The 18,073-nt window shown below is 41.9% G+C and overlaps 2 protein-coding genes across 2 annotated transcripts; both read right to left on the bottom strand.

Moving 5' to 3' along the window:
• Nucleotides 1-848: 848 nt before the first annotated feature.
• LOC111257306 lies at nt 849-4,928 on the bottom strand. Its single transcript, XM_022826607.1, has 4 exons — nt 4,544-4,928; nt 1,808-1,918; nt 1,513-1,692; nt 849-1,213 (listed from the first exon to the last, which is right to left on the bottom strand). The coding sequence occupies exons 1-4, from the start codon at nt 4,926-4,928 to the stop codon at nt 849-851; spliced, it is 1,041 nt and encodes a 346-aa protein (XP_022682342.1).
• A 6,404-nt stretch (nt 4,929-11,332) lies between these two features.
• Nucleotides 11,333-17,353, bottom strand: LOC101757057 (zinc finger CCCH domain-containing protein 6). The gene is made up of 8 exons (XM_004967754.4): nt 17,021-17,353; nt 16,701-16,882; nt 15,634-15,702; nt 15,262-15,378; nt 14,901-15,179; nt 14,113-14,433; nt 11,918-12,332; nt 11,333-11,831 (listed from the first exon to the last, which is right to left on the bottom strand). The coding sequence occupies exons 1-7, from the start codon at nt 17,112-17,114 to the stop codon at nt 11,976-11,978; spliced, it is 1,419 nt and encodes a 472-aa protein (XP_004967811.1). The 5' UTR covers nt 17,115-17,353; the 3' UTR covers nt 11,333-11,831; nt 11,918-11,975.
• Between the last annotated feature and the right edge of the window lie 720 nt (nt 17,354-18,073).

Genomic DNA, 18,073 nt, shown 5'->3' with positions numbered 1-18,073 from the left:
GAATCACATTAACGCATATAGCCAACCTGCCTTACAGCACACATACCTTACAACATTTGAGAGTATTGCATCTTCACTTAGAGAAGGTTAAAGAATTACTCTCCTCAATTAACCAAAAGCTTATTTTCCCCAGATCCTAATTCACGGGATCTCCGATCACATAGGTTGGGTTACCACTATAGCAACTCAAACGGGTCTCATACCCATCTCCCTCGATGCACTTTCTATCACATTCCGTCATAGCCTTTTAGTAAAGGGATTTGCTAGGTTTTTATCTATTTGAATATAAGTCACACTTATTACTCTGGAGTTTCTCAATTTCCTGACAGACTTCAGTCGTCTCTTGACATATCTTGATGACTTCACATTATCCTTAGCACTGTTCACTTTGACTATCACAGTTTGATTGTCATAGTTCATAGGATGGCCGGCACTGGTTTTTCAACCATAGGCAAGTCCATCAAGAGCTCACACAGCCATTCTGCCTCAACAGTGGCTTTATCTAAAGCATTAAGTTCTGCTTCCATAGTTGACCTCGTCAAAATAGTCCGTTTGCAAGACCGTCATGATATCACACTACCTCCAAGGGTAAATACATACCCACTCGTGGCATAAAGCTCATCAGCATCTGAAATCCAGTTCGAGTTACTATATCCCTCAAGCACAGCAGGCTGCCTAGAATAGTGAATCCCCTAACTCGTAGTACCCACCACCAAGTAGCGCATAACCCTTTCAAGTGCACGCCAATGATCAGAACCTGGGTTTGACATGAACCTGCTCAATTTGCTCACAACAAAAGATATGTTAGTTCTCGTTGCGCTATCTAAGTACATGAGTGAACCGATAATCTAAGAGTATCTCAGTTGATCTTTCACAATTTTCTTATTCTTTCGAAATTGCAAAATAGGATCATAAGGAGTTGGAGAAAGCTTGCTGTCCATGTAGCCAAAGTGGTTCAAGATCTTCTCCACATAATGAAATTGAGAAAGAGTAATCCCATTCTTATCCTTAATTAGCTTAATGTTCAGAATAACATCAGCTTCTCCTAGATCTTTCGTATCAAAACTCTTTGATAGAAAACACTTAACCTCATTGATCACATCAATATTGGTGTCAAAGAGTAGTATGTCGTCCATATACAAGCATAATATAACTTCTTCGCCCCCACCATGGCGATAGTACACACATCTATCAACCTCATTTATGACAAAGCCTGCAAAAATTAAAGTTCTGTCAAAATTCTTATGCCATTGCTTAGGCGCATGTTTCGGACCATATAAAGATTTCAATAACTTATACACCTTTCTTTCTTGACCCTTCACCATAAATCCATCAGGCTAATCCATATAGATCTCCTCATCCAACTCTCCATTTAGAAAAGTTGTTTTTACGTCTATCTGATGGACAATAAGACCATATGAGGTAACCAAAGAAAGTAGTGCTTGAATTGTGGTCAGTATAGTGACAGGTGAGTAAGTATCAAAGAAATCTTATTTTCTTTTTGTGTGTAGCCTTTGGCCATAAGCCGTGCCTTGTACTTCTCAATAGTATCATCAGGCCTAAGCTTGTTCTTAAAAACCCATTTACAACCCACCAGTTTGCAGCCATAGGGTCGTTCAGTGAGCTCCCAGGTTCCATTAGAAAGAATCAAATCCATCTCATTATGGACAGCTTCTTTCCAATCATCTGCATCTGTAGATGCAAATGCCTCAGCAATGGATGTGGGTGTATCATCCACAAGGTATACAGTGAAATCATCACCAAAAGATTTTGCAATCCTATCTCTTAGTCCTTCTAGGAGTTTCACTGTCATACTTCTCAATGAGCTCCTCATGCTTATCAAATTGTTCAGAAGACTCAATAGATGCAATTGGTTCAGGAATTATCTTAGAGGAAAATCCAGAAGTGTTATCCATATCTTTCATAGGAAAAATATTCTCAAAAAATATCGCATCATGAGATTCCATAATAGTATCAACATACATATCAGGTACCTCTGATTTAACTACTAAAAATCTATAAGCAATGCTCCTCTAAGCATATCCTAGAAAGACGCAATCCACTATCTTAGGTCCCAACTTGCGCTTCTTAAAAATTAGTACATTGACTTTCGCCAAGCACCCCCAAGTGCGCAAATAAGAAAGTGATGGTTTTCTCCCAACCCACATCTCGTATGGAGTTTGCTCTTTATTCTTGTTCGGAACTCTATTCAGTACATGACATGAGGTCAATAAAGCCTCCCCCACTATGCTTTAGATAAACCAGCAGTGTCTAATATAGCATTAATCAGATCAGTTAGCGTGCGATTTTTCCTCTCAGCAATCCCGTTTGATTCGGGCGAATAGGGAGGCATCCTCTCATGAATAATACCATGTTCCTCACAGAATTCATCAAATATTTTAGAAAAATATATTCACCACCACGGTTTGACCTTAGATGCTTGATCTTTCTCTCTAGTTGATTCTCAACTTCTGCTTTATAGATTTTAAAGTAGTCTAATGCTTCATCCTTAGTTTGCAACAAATAAACATAGCAAAATCTAGTCGCATCATCAATCAATGTCATGAAGTATCTCTTTCCACCTTTTGTCATAACACCATTCATCTTACAGAGATCAGAATGTATGAGTTCTAGAGGTGCCAAGTTTCTCTCCTCAGCCGCCTTGTGAGGCTTCTGAGGTTACTTTGATTGCATACAGCTATGGCACTTAGAACCTTTGGCAATGGTGAATTTCGGAATTAAACACATGATGGAAAGCTGAGACATCAAACCAAAATTAACATGACATAGACGTGAATGCCAAGTACTCACATCATCACTAACATTGCCACAAATATGGTTCACTGACTTATTACAAAAATCTGCAAGGAAAAAGCGGAACAAGCCTCCGCAATCATAGTCTTTACCAACAAATTGTCCATGTTTCGACACGACTAATTTATTGGACTCTAGCACTACCTTAAGGGTGTGTTTGGTTGGGCTGTGGCTTTTGGAAAAGCTGCTGTGAGCTATGGGTTGTAGAAAAGCAACTGTGAGAAAGCAGCAATGGGAAAAGCAGAAGGCCATTTGGTTAGAGCAATTATGAAATTAAACTGTAGGTTGTGTAAGAAATACATGTAATGCCTCTAAAGGCCTGAGGGTCTGTTTATATGCAAATTGTTAATTCACATGTAAGTGACTATTTTAGAAAGGAAAAAAATAAATTTTCTATATTTTTCATCCGTCATAGTGATTGGTTCACATAAATAGAATAATATCGATCAAAAATCTTATACAATGATGCCATCCCTCAACATAACTGTCCTCCTCTCGCAATAGGAATTGTAAACAATGCAAAAATAAAACTCGGGTTTTATTTCCCTTCCCAAGTCGCAACCTCACACAGCTCAACCAAAATCCCCAAAACCAGGCGACCCTGCCGCCGCCGGCCGCTGCCGCAGGCCTCCCCGTCGAGTGCTACGACCTTCAAGTGTAGAGATTTTTGTACTCTACCTCTCGAATCTCAAGATCGATCTAAGTTTGCTGTTACTTAGTCCAGCGCTTCCTTGGTGGTGTGAGAGCAGAGCCGATGAAGAAGAGGGCGGCGATTCCTTCGTCGTGGGAGGAGCTCCCGCCGGATGTCCTTAGGCTCGTGCTCCTGCGCCTGCCGTCCCTCGCCGACCGTGTCCACCTCCGCACCGTTTGCCGCCCCTAGCACGCCAACGCCTCCGCCCGGCGGCACCCGCTGCTACCGCCACCACTCCTGTGGCTCACCCTACGCAATGGCTCCCTCATTGAACTTGACGGCGCTCCCGTCCGGCTGGGGCGGCGGTCGGGTAGGGCAGGTAGCGGGCGGTGAGCGGCTGGGGCGGACGGCCGCCAGGGGTGACGGGTGCGGGAGTCGGATGGGAACATAACAAAATCAACCGGTATCTTCATAATCAATGGCAGGTGGGTAGTTTTTTACTCCAAAAGCAGCTGAAAGTAGGGGGGAAGGTGCTTTTAGTTTTGTACTAAAGCAAAAGCAGCTTTTGGCCTAAAGCATCGGTGGCTTTTAGGCCCTTTGGTTGGCTTTTAACTTTTGGAAAAGCAAAAGCATGTTGGAAAGTCCAACCAAAGGCACCCTAAACCCGTCCTTGCACAGGACCAAGCTGCTCATAAGATTCTTGTGGATAGTAGAGACATGTTGTACATTCCTCAATTGCGCGATCTTTCCCGAAATAAACTTCAGATCTACCGTGACAACACCATGAACAGAAGCATGTGATCCATTCCCCATTAGGACGGAGGAATCCTTAGCAATCTGGTAAGAAGAGAACATGGATATGTCAACACACACATGAACATTGGCACCTGTATCAAGCCACCAACTAGTAGATTGAAAAACTGAAAGAATAGTAGGTAATAAATTACCATACTCGTCTCCAGTGTTGCCTATGGTCATTGTGTTGACATCCTTGGACCCAGATCCATGATTAGCCCTTTTATCCTCACGAACTGCGCGATCTGGACAATCCTTTTGACAAATGTCCCAGCTCACCACAGGTATAGCAAGACAACTCACATTTGTTCATCTTTTTCTTCTTGAAGGTAGTAGTCTTGACGACCTTATTTTCCCCTTTATTCTTGTTGCGTGGGAACTTCTGCACCATGTTGGCGCTAGATTGACCTCGATCTCTTTTATCAGTGACATCTTTCATCCGAGCCTTCTCCTCAACATCAAGAGACGCTATCAGGTTTTCAACTGATATCTCCTTCCTCCTATGTTTCAGAGTTGTGGAGAAATTGCTCCACGTGGAAGGCAATTTTGCAATCATGTATCTAGCCACAAACTTGTCGGGTAACTCACACTTGAGCTGCTCAAGGTCCTTCACAATGCACTGCACCTCATGCACTTGCTCTACAATAGAACAGTTGTTCACCATCCTATAGTCATGGAAGCTCTCCATGAGGTACAATTCACCGCCTGCATCTGTTGCACCATACTTTGTAAACAAGCATCCCACAACTCTTTCGCATCTGTCGAGTCCACATAGATATCGACCAGACGATCAGAGAGCATGCTGATGATACATCCCACGAAAAGATTATTGGCATCTGCGAACTTCTACTGCTGCTTAGTCAGTTCACCTTCTGGTTTGCCTTTTCTCGTGTCCCAGATGTGCATCGCATTAAGCCATAGACAGACCTTTGATTGCCATCTCTTAAAGTTCACACCAAAAACTTTTCTGGCCTTAGTGACTCAGCAAAACCAGTCATGGTAAAATCAACAGATTGCCTATTATAAGGTTTTTTATTGTTGGATAATTAGACAATTGCTATATTAATTTTTAAAATAAATAAAACATGACAAGAGACAATCCTAGCATGCAAAACTACTAGATAACAGAAACAACATAATCATGATATCAGCATGATTAACAACCAGATCCGATCACGGCGCACGTACCGGGAAGCCGTGATGACGAGCGGTACTAACGGGATGACGACGGTGTTGCAGACGGATCGCAGTAGCCGGCGTTGAAGACAACGATACACTGCATCGCCTGACTTGGACGGAGGACGAGCCGTGATGACAAATTTGAGCAGTCGCGCGGAGCGCTTCCAAAAACCTCATTCGCCCTCTCCTGGTGCATGATCACAAGGACGAGTGGTTCCGGAGACTTGCTCTCCCACTCGTCGGTGCACGCCGACGCAACAGAATGGAGAAGACTACGGTAGTGGCGCAACAGTGTAGAAGAGGCAAAACCTAACTCGTATAGACAACCTTAGGGATACCCGAACCTAGAGGCCTTCCCGTATAGTAGTCTATGATGTGTTTTCTCCATTAGGGGATGGTCCATATTTATTGGGAAGAAAACCCCAACACTCTCATCTACTAGCAATACGGGACTAATAGATGGTGTGCTCCCTTCTGCGCTAATGAGTCTTTGAGATTTATTCAGAATTATTTATATGGGTCAAGCACATATATCTAACACACAATGGACAAATTCCTCTTGAAGTTGCGACCACGCATGGTCAATGGTTGTGCTGGGCATGGGGCAGTAGACGTGTCTGATGGTCTGAGGCAGCGGTGGCGGTTACGCCCTGCGCGCCATCGTGATTGTGTCCGTAACGCGGCACTTCAGATGTCGAACTCCGGGATACTTTCGCCCGAGGATCAACGACCACTGCACTCCGCTCGTTGCGCTCCTGCATTGAACGGTGGCAGCACCCTTCTATTCGCCCTTCATACGGCGAACGGCTGCGGCATCCACCCATCAGTGCCATTTGCGGCAGCGGCGGCGGTGCTTGCCGTTGCCGTCTGTCCCCATGCAGCAATGCTGGCCGGCCCCTTCAGGGCTCAGCTGTGGCAGCGCCTGTGGCATGCAGGAGCAAACCTGCGGCCCACTGTCCTGGTCCTCCGTGATGCGTGCCCACTTGGGCCTCACGGCAACCGGCGGTGGGTGCGCTTGCCTAATAGCAGCACGGCTGCACTCGGCATGTGCCCGCGCCATGCGGCAGCAACGGCACTAGGCACACAAAGTGGCCGGCTGTGATGAGCCACTTACGGTAGCGGTGGTTCGGTCCACCACCGGTGGCTACCCTACTGGTAGCAGTTGCAAATCTACCACAAGTCCATTGTTGCCGTAGCGATAAGGTTCGTCAATTTTACATGTGGCTCCCAGGCTTCATGTAATTTGCTCTATGTTTCATAGCATTTTCTGCTTTTTAACTCGTGTACTGTGTATCTAAACATACATAGACAATTATGCTATTTTTGCTGAGAATCCTGCAGGATCTTGCATAATTTTGCAAATTCTGTACAGTAGAGTGTTTCCTCCTTCAAAGTATTAGCTCCCGTACTACATTTTTGTCAACCTTGTTAATTTGGCAATTTACTTTATAAATTGCATTTTAACAAATTAGAATTCTCTTAATTAGTGATGAATTTGAGGCAAAATAGGCTACATGTCTTCAACTTGGGATTGAAAAACACATGATAGAGATCTAGGCATTGGCTGCAATAAGTTCTTCTTAAGAATTTATTTGCCCTGAGTCCACATCATATTACTTGCCCATCACTGAAAGGTATACATCTTATGATGATTACCTACACGTGTTCTTCCAAGTAAATGTTTTGGAGATTTAATTTTGGTCTACACCTTTACGGTGATTACCATTTTATTTTTGAAATTTGATCAAGCACAGGGTAGTGGAGACTTAAGCATCGCTGTGGTATGTTCCTTTTGAATATATCAACCCAGAGACCATGCTTTTAGACAACATGATTCTTGCCCACTACTGGGAGTTCTACTCCATTGTTTCACTACATGGAGATTATCTACATTGTGTCCACCAATTTTCAAAAATAACTCAATTGTTAGGTACACCTTCTGTGATACCTACAATCCTCCAACATAAGAAGATGTGATGTTTTATTTTGCATCAATATTACAAGATCACCAATGTGGTTCTTAATTTACCTACTGTAAATTAATGAGATTATGCCATGTTAGGGATAATTACTTTATTAGAGTTCGATGAACTCGCCTGATGGGTTTGACTATCCTACATGTGCATTAGATATCAAAATCACTTTTGCATTTCATGGGCTACTAAAGGTGCTAAGTGAACCCCAATATAGGGATCCACCTCTTCACATCTAGAAGAAATGTGATGCTCTCTTTCTTTTAAGGTTCTACATCCATAAGAATCTCACACATGAGTACCTATTGGAAAAGAACCTATGTGCTTTGTGGCTTGCTCTACAAGCGCACAATGAATAGCAAAGGAACTCATAAGACCTACTGCCTTATGAGTGGAACCATGTAAATCTCCAATATTTTTAATATATTGCAGACTACAACCTTGCCGTTCATGACATTTGCTCGAAAGTGGAAATTTTGCAAACTACCAGCATTATTCTCCATCCATTCAAAACACATGATGAATAGTATGATGAACTTCTTTTGAAGAATCATCACCAACGCCCAATTTGTGTGGCGCCTCTCTCCTGAGGTTCATAGTAGTGTTTATAATAACATTGAGAATAACATGAGGTTCAATGGATTGACACTCCTATTAATCTATGAACCCAGCTAAAAAATACAAATACAACACGAGGCAAATGTCCAATGCACACTAGAAAGAAAAGGGCAATTTGAATGACAACTCACTTGTCATAAATGTGGTTACACTATACATTTTTGTATAGTGTCAATGCCAAAGCACCTAATCATGTATCATAAGTCCCTAATGGATGCAAAGTACTCATCAAAGCCAAGATATGAAGCACCCTTCAATCTTCAATCTAATATAACACCGGTGGTTGGTTGTTTACTTGTGGCTCCTATTGAATAACGTAACAACACTTCTCTTTCCCAAGAGGACCCCACTTTGTTGGATGACATGCTCATTGAGTACTATACGAATGATCCACTTTAAGATTTCACATAATCTCATTGTCATTGATGTCCCATTTATTGATGTTGTAATATGTTCGAACTCATGCTATTTGAGTTGAACAAACTTATTCATAACTTGAGTTCTACAAACTTGGTTGTGATTAGGAGTACAAACTCATGAGTTTTGAGTTGTACAAACCCATTTGTATTGGAATATCATACCTTCGTATTGGATGTTCAATACTATGTTTCTGTATAATCGATAAGGATTTCATTAATTCTTATCCTATATAGAACTGTACGGGAATCATTTCAATTGAGGAAGAAATATGCCTTGTGACCAATTAAACCACAACCTCTATAACTAGGGAAATAAAATATTCTCACATTTCTTTGAAAAGAGGAGGGAATATTTTGGCAATCACTCCATGCGATGTAATGATAGTTCACTATCATGCTCCCTATGGTACTAAAGTCATCGAGGATGTTTTATTATATCCTAATTTGACTCATATCTTACCAAATTGTAGAGATATCCATAAACGTTTCTATCATGTGGAAACACAAGATGATAGTAATGTATATGGCATATGTTTTTCTGAGAAATATTTCTCTTGGATTGGATTCTACATACATCTTCCTGTACAACATGTTCCATTTGACATAATTTTTCATGCTTTTGATGCATACCACACCTGGTATGATCAACTTGGCCATTCTGTCATTGGGATGAAGTGAAAAGTTATAGGCAATTCTATTGTTAATGATTTTTCCATAGCATGGATAATCTACAAGTACCACTGGGAACTAGATTTTAAGTCCCTCTTATCTTAAAATCTGATCTAAACGTCTTAAGTTCCTTGAACTCCTTCAAGAGAACAAGTGTGGTCCAATACAAAGATTGCATGGACATGTAAGGCATTTCATGGTTCTATGTTGCATCTATATGATGACTTCCAATGTGTCCTACTGACAACACAAAACCATGAACTAATAATGGCTCAATTTCTGAGCACATTAGCCTATACACTACTAAATTTACCTCTTGTGCTTACAATGACGATTGTATTGCCTAGGTATTCAGGATTATATCCACAATGGATATGACGAGTTTATGACTCGGACATTTAAGATTCATCACGTGACCATCACTAATGAATTGCCATTTCCAACATCTTTGTTGGAGTCAGGTAGTTTTACACAATCCTAATTTGTGATTAACTGCATTTATGAGTTCCCCTATTCTTTTAGTACATGGGATCCATGAAGTATTTCCCATTTGCGTACATTCGGTGTGTTTTTCTTCTAAAACATCCCAATCTCACCACCACAGGGTACATCTATGGGCACATAGAAAACTGGGGATCTATAAGATTTCACTCTCCGTTGATCATTAAGTATTTAGAACCTCTTTGCGAGGATCTATTTACACCCTGTACGCTGGCTATATTTTAATTATGAGCATTTCCAGGCATTACCAGAAATTATGCCAGGAACTTTATTGGAATGCATTAAGTATTTCAGGCTCAGAATCCCGTACTAAAGCTGAACTCTTCTGGTTCAAATGATTTCCAATAAATTGCGAATCAACTGCCATATGCATTTACTATGAGGTGTCATAAAATCTTACTGATCCTATGAAGAATGTGCCAGAAAGAGTACCATGTAAAACCACTCAACTCCTTGTTGCAACCACTGTTGTAAATAAGAGGAGGAGAAGTATGGTCACAAATTAGGATTAAGTTGCTTGCAAGCAACTAAAGGCTGGACCTTCTAAGATAGTAAATGCAGACTAACATTTTGTTGGTAACCAACCTACTATTGACAGACACCTAAACGATATTATGATTATCCTGTGAATGGAAGGCATTCACAACCTAGCTCAGTGGTGCACAATACTAAGACTGGGATATCGGAAGCCCCTGATTCTCGTTTCGGGACATCTTGATGAATCATAAGGGTGCATAAGACATAGACATCATGTCAACCGGAAAATTATGCTCTTTAAAGGCTACATGTATGGTTCTACTTCTTATTTTTTCTAGTGGGTTTTGAGGAGTTCACTTGGTATATATTTACCTACATATATTCCTCGGATTTTTTTTCCAACAAGGTTTTTCTTGGAGGAATTAACAACATAAATGAAGGATGATCAAGTGAAGCTGCAATTAATTAAGGGGGAGTGTTAGAGAATATTTACCATGTGATCTAATTCCAAGGGGTGCAAGCGGGTACAAGTCCTAACAAACATGTCCCTTCACACCGAACAGACATGAGGCCCTTCGTGATGTCCTTTCATCATGTACGTGTGTATATATATATATGTGTGTATGTACAGACTTCATAAGATCAATACAACCATCCATTAACTCTTGTCATTTGTCTCTCGCTCTCTCTCGTGCATCTCCTTTAACAAGGAGTTCAGGCCTTAATACCTGAAATTTTCAAATTAAATTTAGGTTTATCAACTTCCTACCTGATATAGTGATCGAGTATATCTAGTTTGGGTAATTTAGGATCGGGTTCGGGTTCGGAAAATTCTTCCACGCGTGTTAGCAGGAGTAACAACCGACAAATTATACGTACTTTATTATATGTGCGCTCTATATATCTTTTCAAGTCAGTGTCTATTGGAGCATACATGCAAATATGAAAGGCAAAATTTGTCGTACGCTCGGAAGGAAAAAGGATAGGGGAACATAACCACCTAGCACAAAGACACGTGTACAAACTTGTGCTTCCTTTTCTAAGTAGACGATCAATTTCTCACAATAATTTGCATGTGCACGTATTCTAACGTGTACTAAAGCTATGAATTTTTTAATGCACACATTCACCTTTTGCGGAAAAGTATATGGAGCATAAGATCCGAAGATCACACATATGCTTTTCCGTACATCTCGGCACTAATATAAAACAGAACAATGCTATAAAGCGTTAAGTTGACCTCATCGATACAACCGTTTCAGTATGACAGCAAGATCTCTTCAATTAAGCATTCTTCGTCCATTACAGTGCGCCTTGCTCCCAGTATGGACATATATATAAATGTAGTTACAAGTCTCAAGTCTGTTGATGATATATATATATGTAACATATATGACAATATACAGAAAAGAAAAAAAAGAAAAAGAAATTTGGAAAAGTAGAGGAGAAAACCCAGTAACTCTGCATGTGAAAATTTTCCTGATAACGACGAAAATTTTCTTGCCTGAGAATTATTTACTGAGGGAATGGACCTGAGTCTCACCACCTTGCCCAACATGCTATCGAACCTGACATTCAAAAACCTTCCTTTTTTCCCGTTTTGGACATGAACAGAAGAACGCAAAAATTGCAAGTGAATCGAGCTTGCTTGTAACCTATCAATGCTCTTATTGTGATGGTAGAGAAAACCACCCTCGCCACAGCTTCTCTACAGAGGCCACAGCTTCTTATTCACATTGGAGAGGCCTATCGGAACTGATGTCAAAAGAGCAGGTGTTATCAGCAGTTGTATGTTTTATGCAATGACGAAAATTCAATAGAAGATGGGACGGTTAACCTACCTGTGTCAAAGTGACAGAAAAATTGTGCTGAGAGATCACTCCACTCAGCTCAGAAAAATCAGCGACCACCACCAGGGCTTGAACTGCCAACACCTGTAGTAGAAGTCTGAGTTCGCATAATGGTATCTGGAGGGAATCCCCCTTTTGGCAAGACTGCTCCAACAGGCTCGGGTGCTGCCACTGGTGATGCTACTTGATTCATAGATGGATCTTTGGTTGAAATATATTCTGGGGAAGACGGAGATGGAGCCAGAGTGGCAACAGAGAAACTGAGAGGATAGGGAGCAATTGGCATGTCAGATAGGGGTAAAGCAGATGAACTGTAGCCTAGTGTACCCATTGGGTGATCATATTTGCATGCAACTCCATATCTGCAATATCCATTTTGGGCATAGTATGCACAAGGCTGAGCACCCTGTATGTTAACATAACAGAGAGATTGGTAAGAAGCTGCAGATCATTTTTCAAATAAAAAAGGCAATGACAAACACAACATGATAAGTTCACCAGAACACATAAAAAAGAAACCTAACATACTATATGTTTGTACTCAACAGTATATGCCAGCTGCAACAGGCAAATGTGCAGGATAAAGAAAAAAGGATGAAAATGTATCCAAGACACTTCAGTAAGAGGTACAAATCTCTAGGTCATTATAAACTAATACAGGATTTCACACCATAAGCACAACTAGTAAGGAGCTGGAACATGCAACTAAACATCAAGATCTTACAAGGTCAAACTAAAGGGAAAATAAAATAAAATTGTTATTACAAGTAGATATTTTTAGTTTTCACAATATATGGGACGCTTTGCAGGGTACAATGAACTTCAGTCCAATGTTTTAAAAAGAAACTTAACCCGACTAAACTACTATGCTTTATTGAACTGAGCACCTTAATTAGACGGAAAATAATAATCATGAGTGTGCAACATGGATACACTTGTTAATTCTGTATCAAAATTCCATATCTTTATTTGTTCTTCATGAAAAAAGAGGTATCATGGTTCAGAGCAAATGACAACATAGATGATTGGTTCAGTCTCGTTCTGACAACACTTTTGTTAAACTAACACCTAATATAGTTTATGACTGCCTGCTACAGTGAGTCATCCTATAGCATTTCAATTATATTAACTATCATTTAAATTAGTTAAAAAAACGATATCTACCTGGCAAGAGCTGATTATCAGGGGGAAGAGGAGAGTTGCAGTACAGAAGTATGCATTTGTTTTATATTGGCTCACCAAAAGGGATTTATTAGAAACAAACCAAAACCAATTTGTGACTTACATAAAGCAAATTATTTGCTTAGTAGATGCAAATCCATGACATGTATAGCAAGATGAGGTATTAATATTGCTGCAAGCCATCTGTGGGCATGGTAAAGCTTATAAATACCAGAGTTACTCTAATAACGCGATCCTTCAATAAAATTCATTTTTAAAATGCCTCTATAAGTTCCATATATAGGCCACAGGTGGTTTTCATTCAATCTCCCAACTTCTCAGAAAGTCAACATACTAAGTAGGTGAACCTTTGCATTTTCACATGATCATTACACTTGTCACTAACTAGACTGTAATATCCGCATATTGGTTGATATGGATTTGTTTCCTACCCTAAAGTGGGTCCTACTCCATCAGTTCAACTCCAGCCCTTTTTATGTGGTTACTCCATCAGTTCAAATCCAGCCCTTTTAATGTGGTTAAATAACACAAGAAACCATATTGTAATAGCCCAGCTTTGTAATTCTCCTTATGTTGTGCTTACTATCCATGGTTTTTCCAGCAAGATTTTCTCATGTAAAATCGTGTCTCTCGTTTTCATCTACTTGCAGGTCATTTTCTAATATAGACTGCCAGATATGCAAAGACTATTAAACAAAAAGGAACGAAATAGAGATGCTAATCTCGACAGTCACTCATTTTGATAGGACATTATCATGGGATACAATGGCTCTTGTAGACTATTAAAGCACTTATCTAGTTATCTTCAAGATTTTTTTTAACAAACACATGCTTTTTTTGTTTCTATAATGGTGAGGCGGCATGGTTTGACAGGTTTGATTTTGTTCAAATTTGCTAAAACTGTGGAAGCAACCCACTAATGGAGAAATATAGTGACTTTACAAGTAACATTACTGAATTAGTCCCATCAATACATACATAAATACCAAGTTCTGGATGCTCACCGGACGAAGCGGAAGGCAGAGAGGGCTGAACATATAATTGGACTTAGCAGCACTCCAATCTCGAGGATGATTATATTTACATGTAGCTCCAAATTTGCAATCTCCAGTTCTCATGTAATACTGACACTCAGGCTGCCCTGGCCGCTCAGGGAATCCATGTTCTTGATGGTTATTGCTCGATTGTCCAGTTGAGGAAGAATATGGCATGTATGGACTGCCATAAGCAATTGTGGCGGAAGATCCATGGTGTCCTATACCATACAGTGGTCCGGCTTGAACGGTTTGCTGCGCTCCACCTGATGCTACAGGATTTACTGATGCCTGCATCAAACAAAAGAGTTAAAACTTGGGGAAAGTCTAGCTACTCTTTTAGGTAAAAGTATTTTTTTAGTTTTTTTTATTATTTGTCAAATAAGTTAACTGTATTGCCGTACATTATATATTTTCTTGACATGGCCAAGTAATTTCAGGTAACACAATAATTGAATGTCTTGCAGATCTTGCCTAGACAAAGATCATATGATAATCTTATACTCCCTCCGTCCCAAATTGTAGGTCGTTTTGGCTTTTCTAGGTTCACGGATGTTTGTATGCACCTAAATATAGTGTATGTCTAGGTGCATACAAACATCTATGAACCTATAAAAGTCAAAAAGACCTACAATTTGAAACGGAGGGAGTACTAGCTTGCAAAAGGGCTTGCTCATTTTCTTTATATCTTGGCACAAGTTTGTTGCCATGAACCCTTTCTTCTATCAAAAATAAAGCAATGTGTCCAAATTATATACCGGATAAGGGCTCCATCCTTGCAATGGAACCATTCCAGATGAGAGCATCATCGGAGTGTATGAGCCTGGCATATATGATCCAGGAACTACAGGTGACCTTCCCATTTGCCAATTTGCAAGAGGAGCATATGTATGGGGGGAGGGCACAGATGCTGATTGTAATGGTGGATATATTCCAGGGGTCACAGGAATACCACCAAATTCTGGATGATGAAATTTACATGTAGAACCAAACTTGCACTGCCCAGTCTTCATATAGTAGGAGCATTCTTTCTCACCCTGCACTTCATTCATGTAAATTATTTTTTCCAAAATAATTTTAAAAATGATCCAAGAAGCAGAGTCATAGGAATTTTCATACCGGGCGTAGAGGGAATCCATTGTTGTTTAGTATAACAGATTGCACTGATCCATCTTGCTTAGGATGGTGGTATTTGCAATTGGAACCAAATTTACAAGTGCCAGTCTTCAAAAAATACTGTAAAAAAACAAAAGGACAAGCAGTAAAGCACCAAAAATTAACAAGTCATCTGACATAACATGTAATAAGAGGCGTGGACAATTACTTCCTTTGATATTTGTGCAATGCCCGTGCACAAGCAGCAGATACATGCTACACTGGGGGTGCGCAAATAGTGTGCAGGAGGTGCCGAATACATGCTTGAATGTGTGAATGATGCTTAACCTTTTTTATGGAAGATAATGAAACTTTAGTTTGAAGGTGTTAATGTACCTCGCATACGGGTTGACCCTGTCTCTCTGGAAAGTCTGGTGCTGCTCCATTCTTGGTACCTCCACCAAACTAAAGTTTTGAAATAATATTGAAAGAAATTATTAGTTTTTCACATTAGAACAATTTGCAAAAAGGTTCCCTAGAATTCTATTGGAAAACATAAACTCTTAGCAACTAGGGATTTATTTGCAGCAGACGTCAGATAGCCTAAATCATCTAGGATTGCCACCACAGGATGAGAAGCAGATTTACAAGTGCTAACCGTGACTAGTAAGTAGTAGCAGTAATCAAAGTTGTGAACATTTGAAAGAATAGCAGGTCATAAAGCTCCTAATCCGTGAAAAACAAGGATAAAAAAAAGTTACTTCAAGCTACCATAGTACCATGTACCAACCATCAGCATTGTGAATAAAAAGTTGAATTACAAAGATGACTGTCCCTGCTTTTGTTCCTTCACATTTGACGTAGAAAACTTAAATAACTACCAAATTGGGAGGAAAGTAACTTTTTATGTCATCACACGTCAGGATCACTATGACAACATCAAAAGTGAAAAAAAACAGGGGTGGGCTATGTGCTTTCAGTATATGCATTTATTACAACCTGGTAAACTCGAAGGAGCAAATAAAGACAAAGTAGTGAATTTGAAGCATAGAAGAAACAGAAACGGCATAGCAGACATCAACAACAAACCACGAAAAGAAGGAATGACATTCCGCACAAATGACTGGCCCATCAGCTCCCAAAAGGATGCTCAAGGCTGATCAAGACATTGATTCTTGCATCCGATCACTAATAACAAGACACCACTGATAATTTCGCAAGTGCCGCGCCAAGAACTGGCTTCGGAAGAACCACATTACCCAAAATCACTAGTTTCTGCGTCCCGCCCCTCACGGGGTTCACACCGCAACTACCTCGATCACACGGCGAATCTACCTGGAGCGGGAGTAATTCGCCTGCGGCAGCGCCTCGGACGCGGGCACGGGGGGGCCGCGGCGCGACGCGCCGCATCAGATCGGGACGGAGCGAGGGAGTAACGCGGGAAACAGGGGGCTCACGCTCACCTCAGTGCCGCCGCGATCGCGGGGGTGGTTGTAGCGGCAGCGCTCCCCGAAGCCGCAGGCGCCCGTGCGGAGGTAGTAGCCGCAGTCCGCCTCGCCCGGGCGCTCCGGCAGCCGCGCGTCCGCCTCCCGCTCCCCGTCCTCCCCCTCCCCGCCGCCGTCCAGCCCCAGCCTCAGCATCGGCCCTGCAACAGCCACGCATTCGCGCGCCACGCGCACGCACACACCGTCAGTCACACCCGGAATCCACCGGAGATCCGCGCGGCCGTACGCCGAGCCGGAGATCTGGACGCAACGAAAAGGCCGTAGGCAAAGCAGAGTACCTTCGAGGCCGGTGCCGGGGCTCGCGCGGCCGCCCTCTCCACCTCCACCTCCTCCTCCTGCGGCCGCGGCCTCCTCGGCGTGCGGCGGCTCCATGGCGTCGCGGGCGGCGGGGAGGGAACCTGGAAGCTTCACGGAGCGGCGATCGGTCGGGCGATCGGAGTGGGAGGAGGAGATCGGGGAGGTGCCTGGGTTTTCTCTCTCTCTCTCTCCCTCTCTCTCTCTCTCCCCCTCTCGTTTCCTTTCCTTCCACTACTGTGGTGTGGCAGGCTACTGCTCCCTCCCCTCTCTTGTCTGTTTTTTTCTCTTCCTCTCGCTCGCTCTATTTTTCCGCAGCCTCTGTCTCGCGGCTTCGCTCGCGTCGCGTGTGCACCTGTCCGGAATTTACACGGGGGTAGGTGTTCGTGTTCGTGTCCCCTTTTCGTTTTCTTTTTTTTTAATTTTTTTTTGTTAAAAAAGGGTTTGTTTTGCCTGCAGGACCACGCTTTGGGAGGTAGCTTAGCTATCTACTAGGGCGGGGCGGATTTATGGTGATTTTCCTTCGTTCGTTCGTTCGTTGCATAAATGTGGAGCGATAACGGTTGGAGTTAAGGGGTGCTGTTATGGCGCTTGAGGGTGAAGTTATGCAGCTCCTTGAGCCGTCAACTCTTGCATTTTGGGACTGCGGGCGCGTGTCATCTCTCGTATGCCGTGTGGAAACGTTTTCGTCTGTGGTGGTTTAGTTTCCGTGACGTGTGTTATCTCTCGCGTGCCGCGTGAAAACGCTTTCGTCTTTAGGATGTGCAACGTTTTGCGACGCGTGATGGTGGAGCGTGACACTGGAAGGACATATCTTGTCATTCTTGTCCGTTAGATTCTCGTGATGCAAAGTTTTTCATGGGGGCTGAACTTTGCTTTATGTAACTTTTTCTTTGTTATGTTATGCAGGGCTGGCTGCGTATGTTCTCTCCTATCAAAGTTCCAAATCTCGTGAGCATGGAAGGATATGCTTCAATGGTTTTGCAACTTTAAAGATCTATAAAGGCACCGTGTATATACGAGACGGTGATTCATAT

Source organism: Setaria italica, chromosome V, assembly GCF_000263155.2.
Source record: "Setaria italica strain Yugu1 chromosome V, Setaria_italica_v2.0, whole genome shotgun sequence".
Classification (NCBI taxonomy): domain Eukaryota; kingdom Viridiplantae; phylum Streptophyta; class Magnoliopsida; order Poales; family Poaceae; genus Setaria; species Setaria italica.
This window is presented reverse-complemented; position numbering and strand designations above follow the sequence as displayed.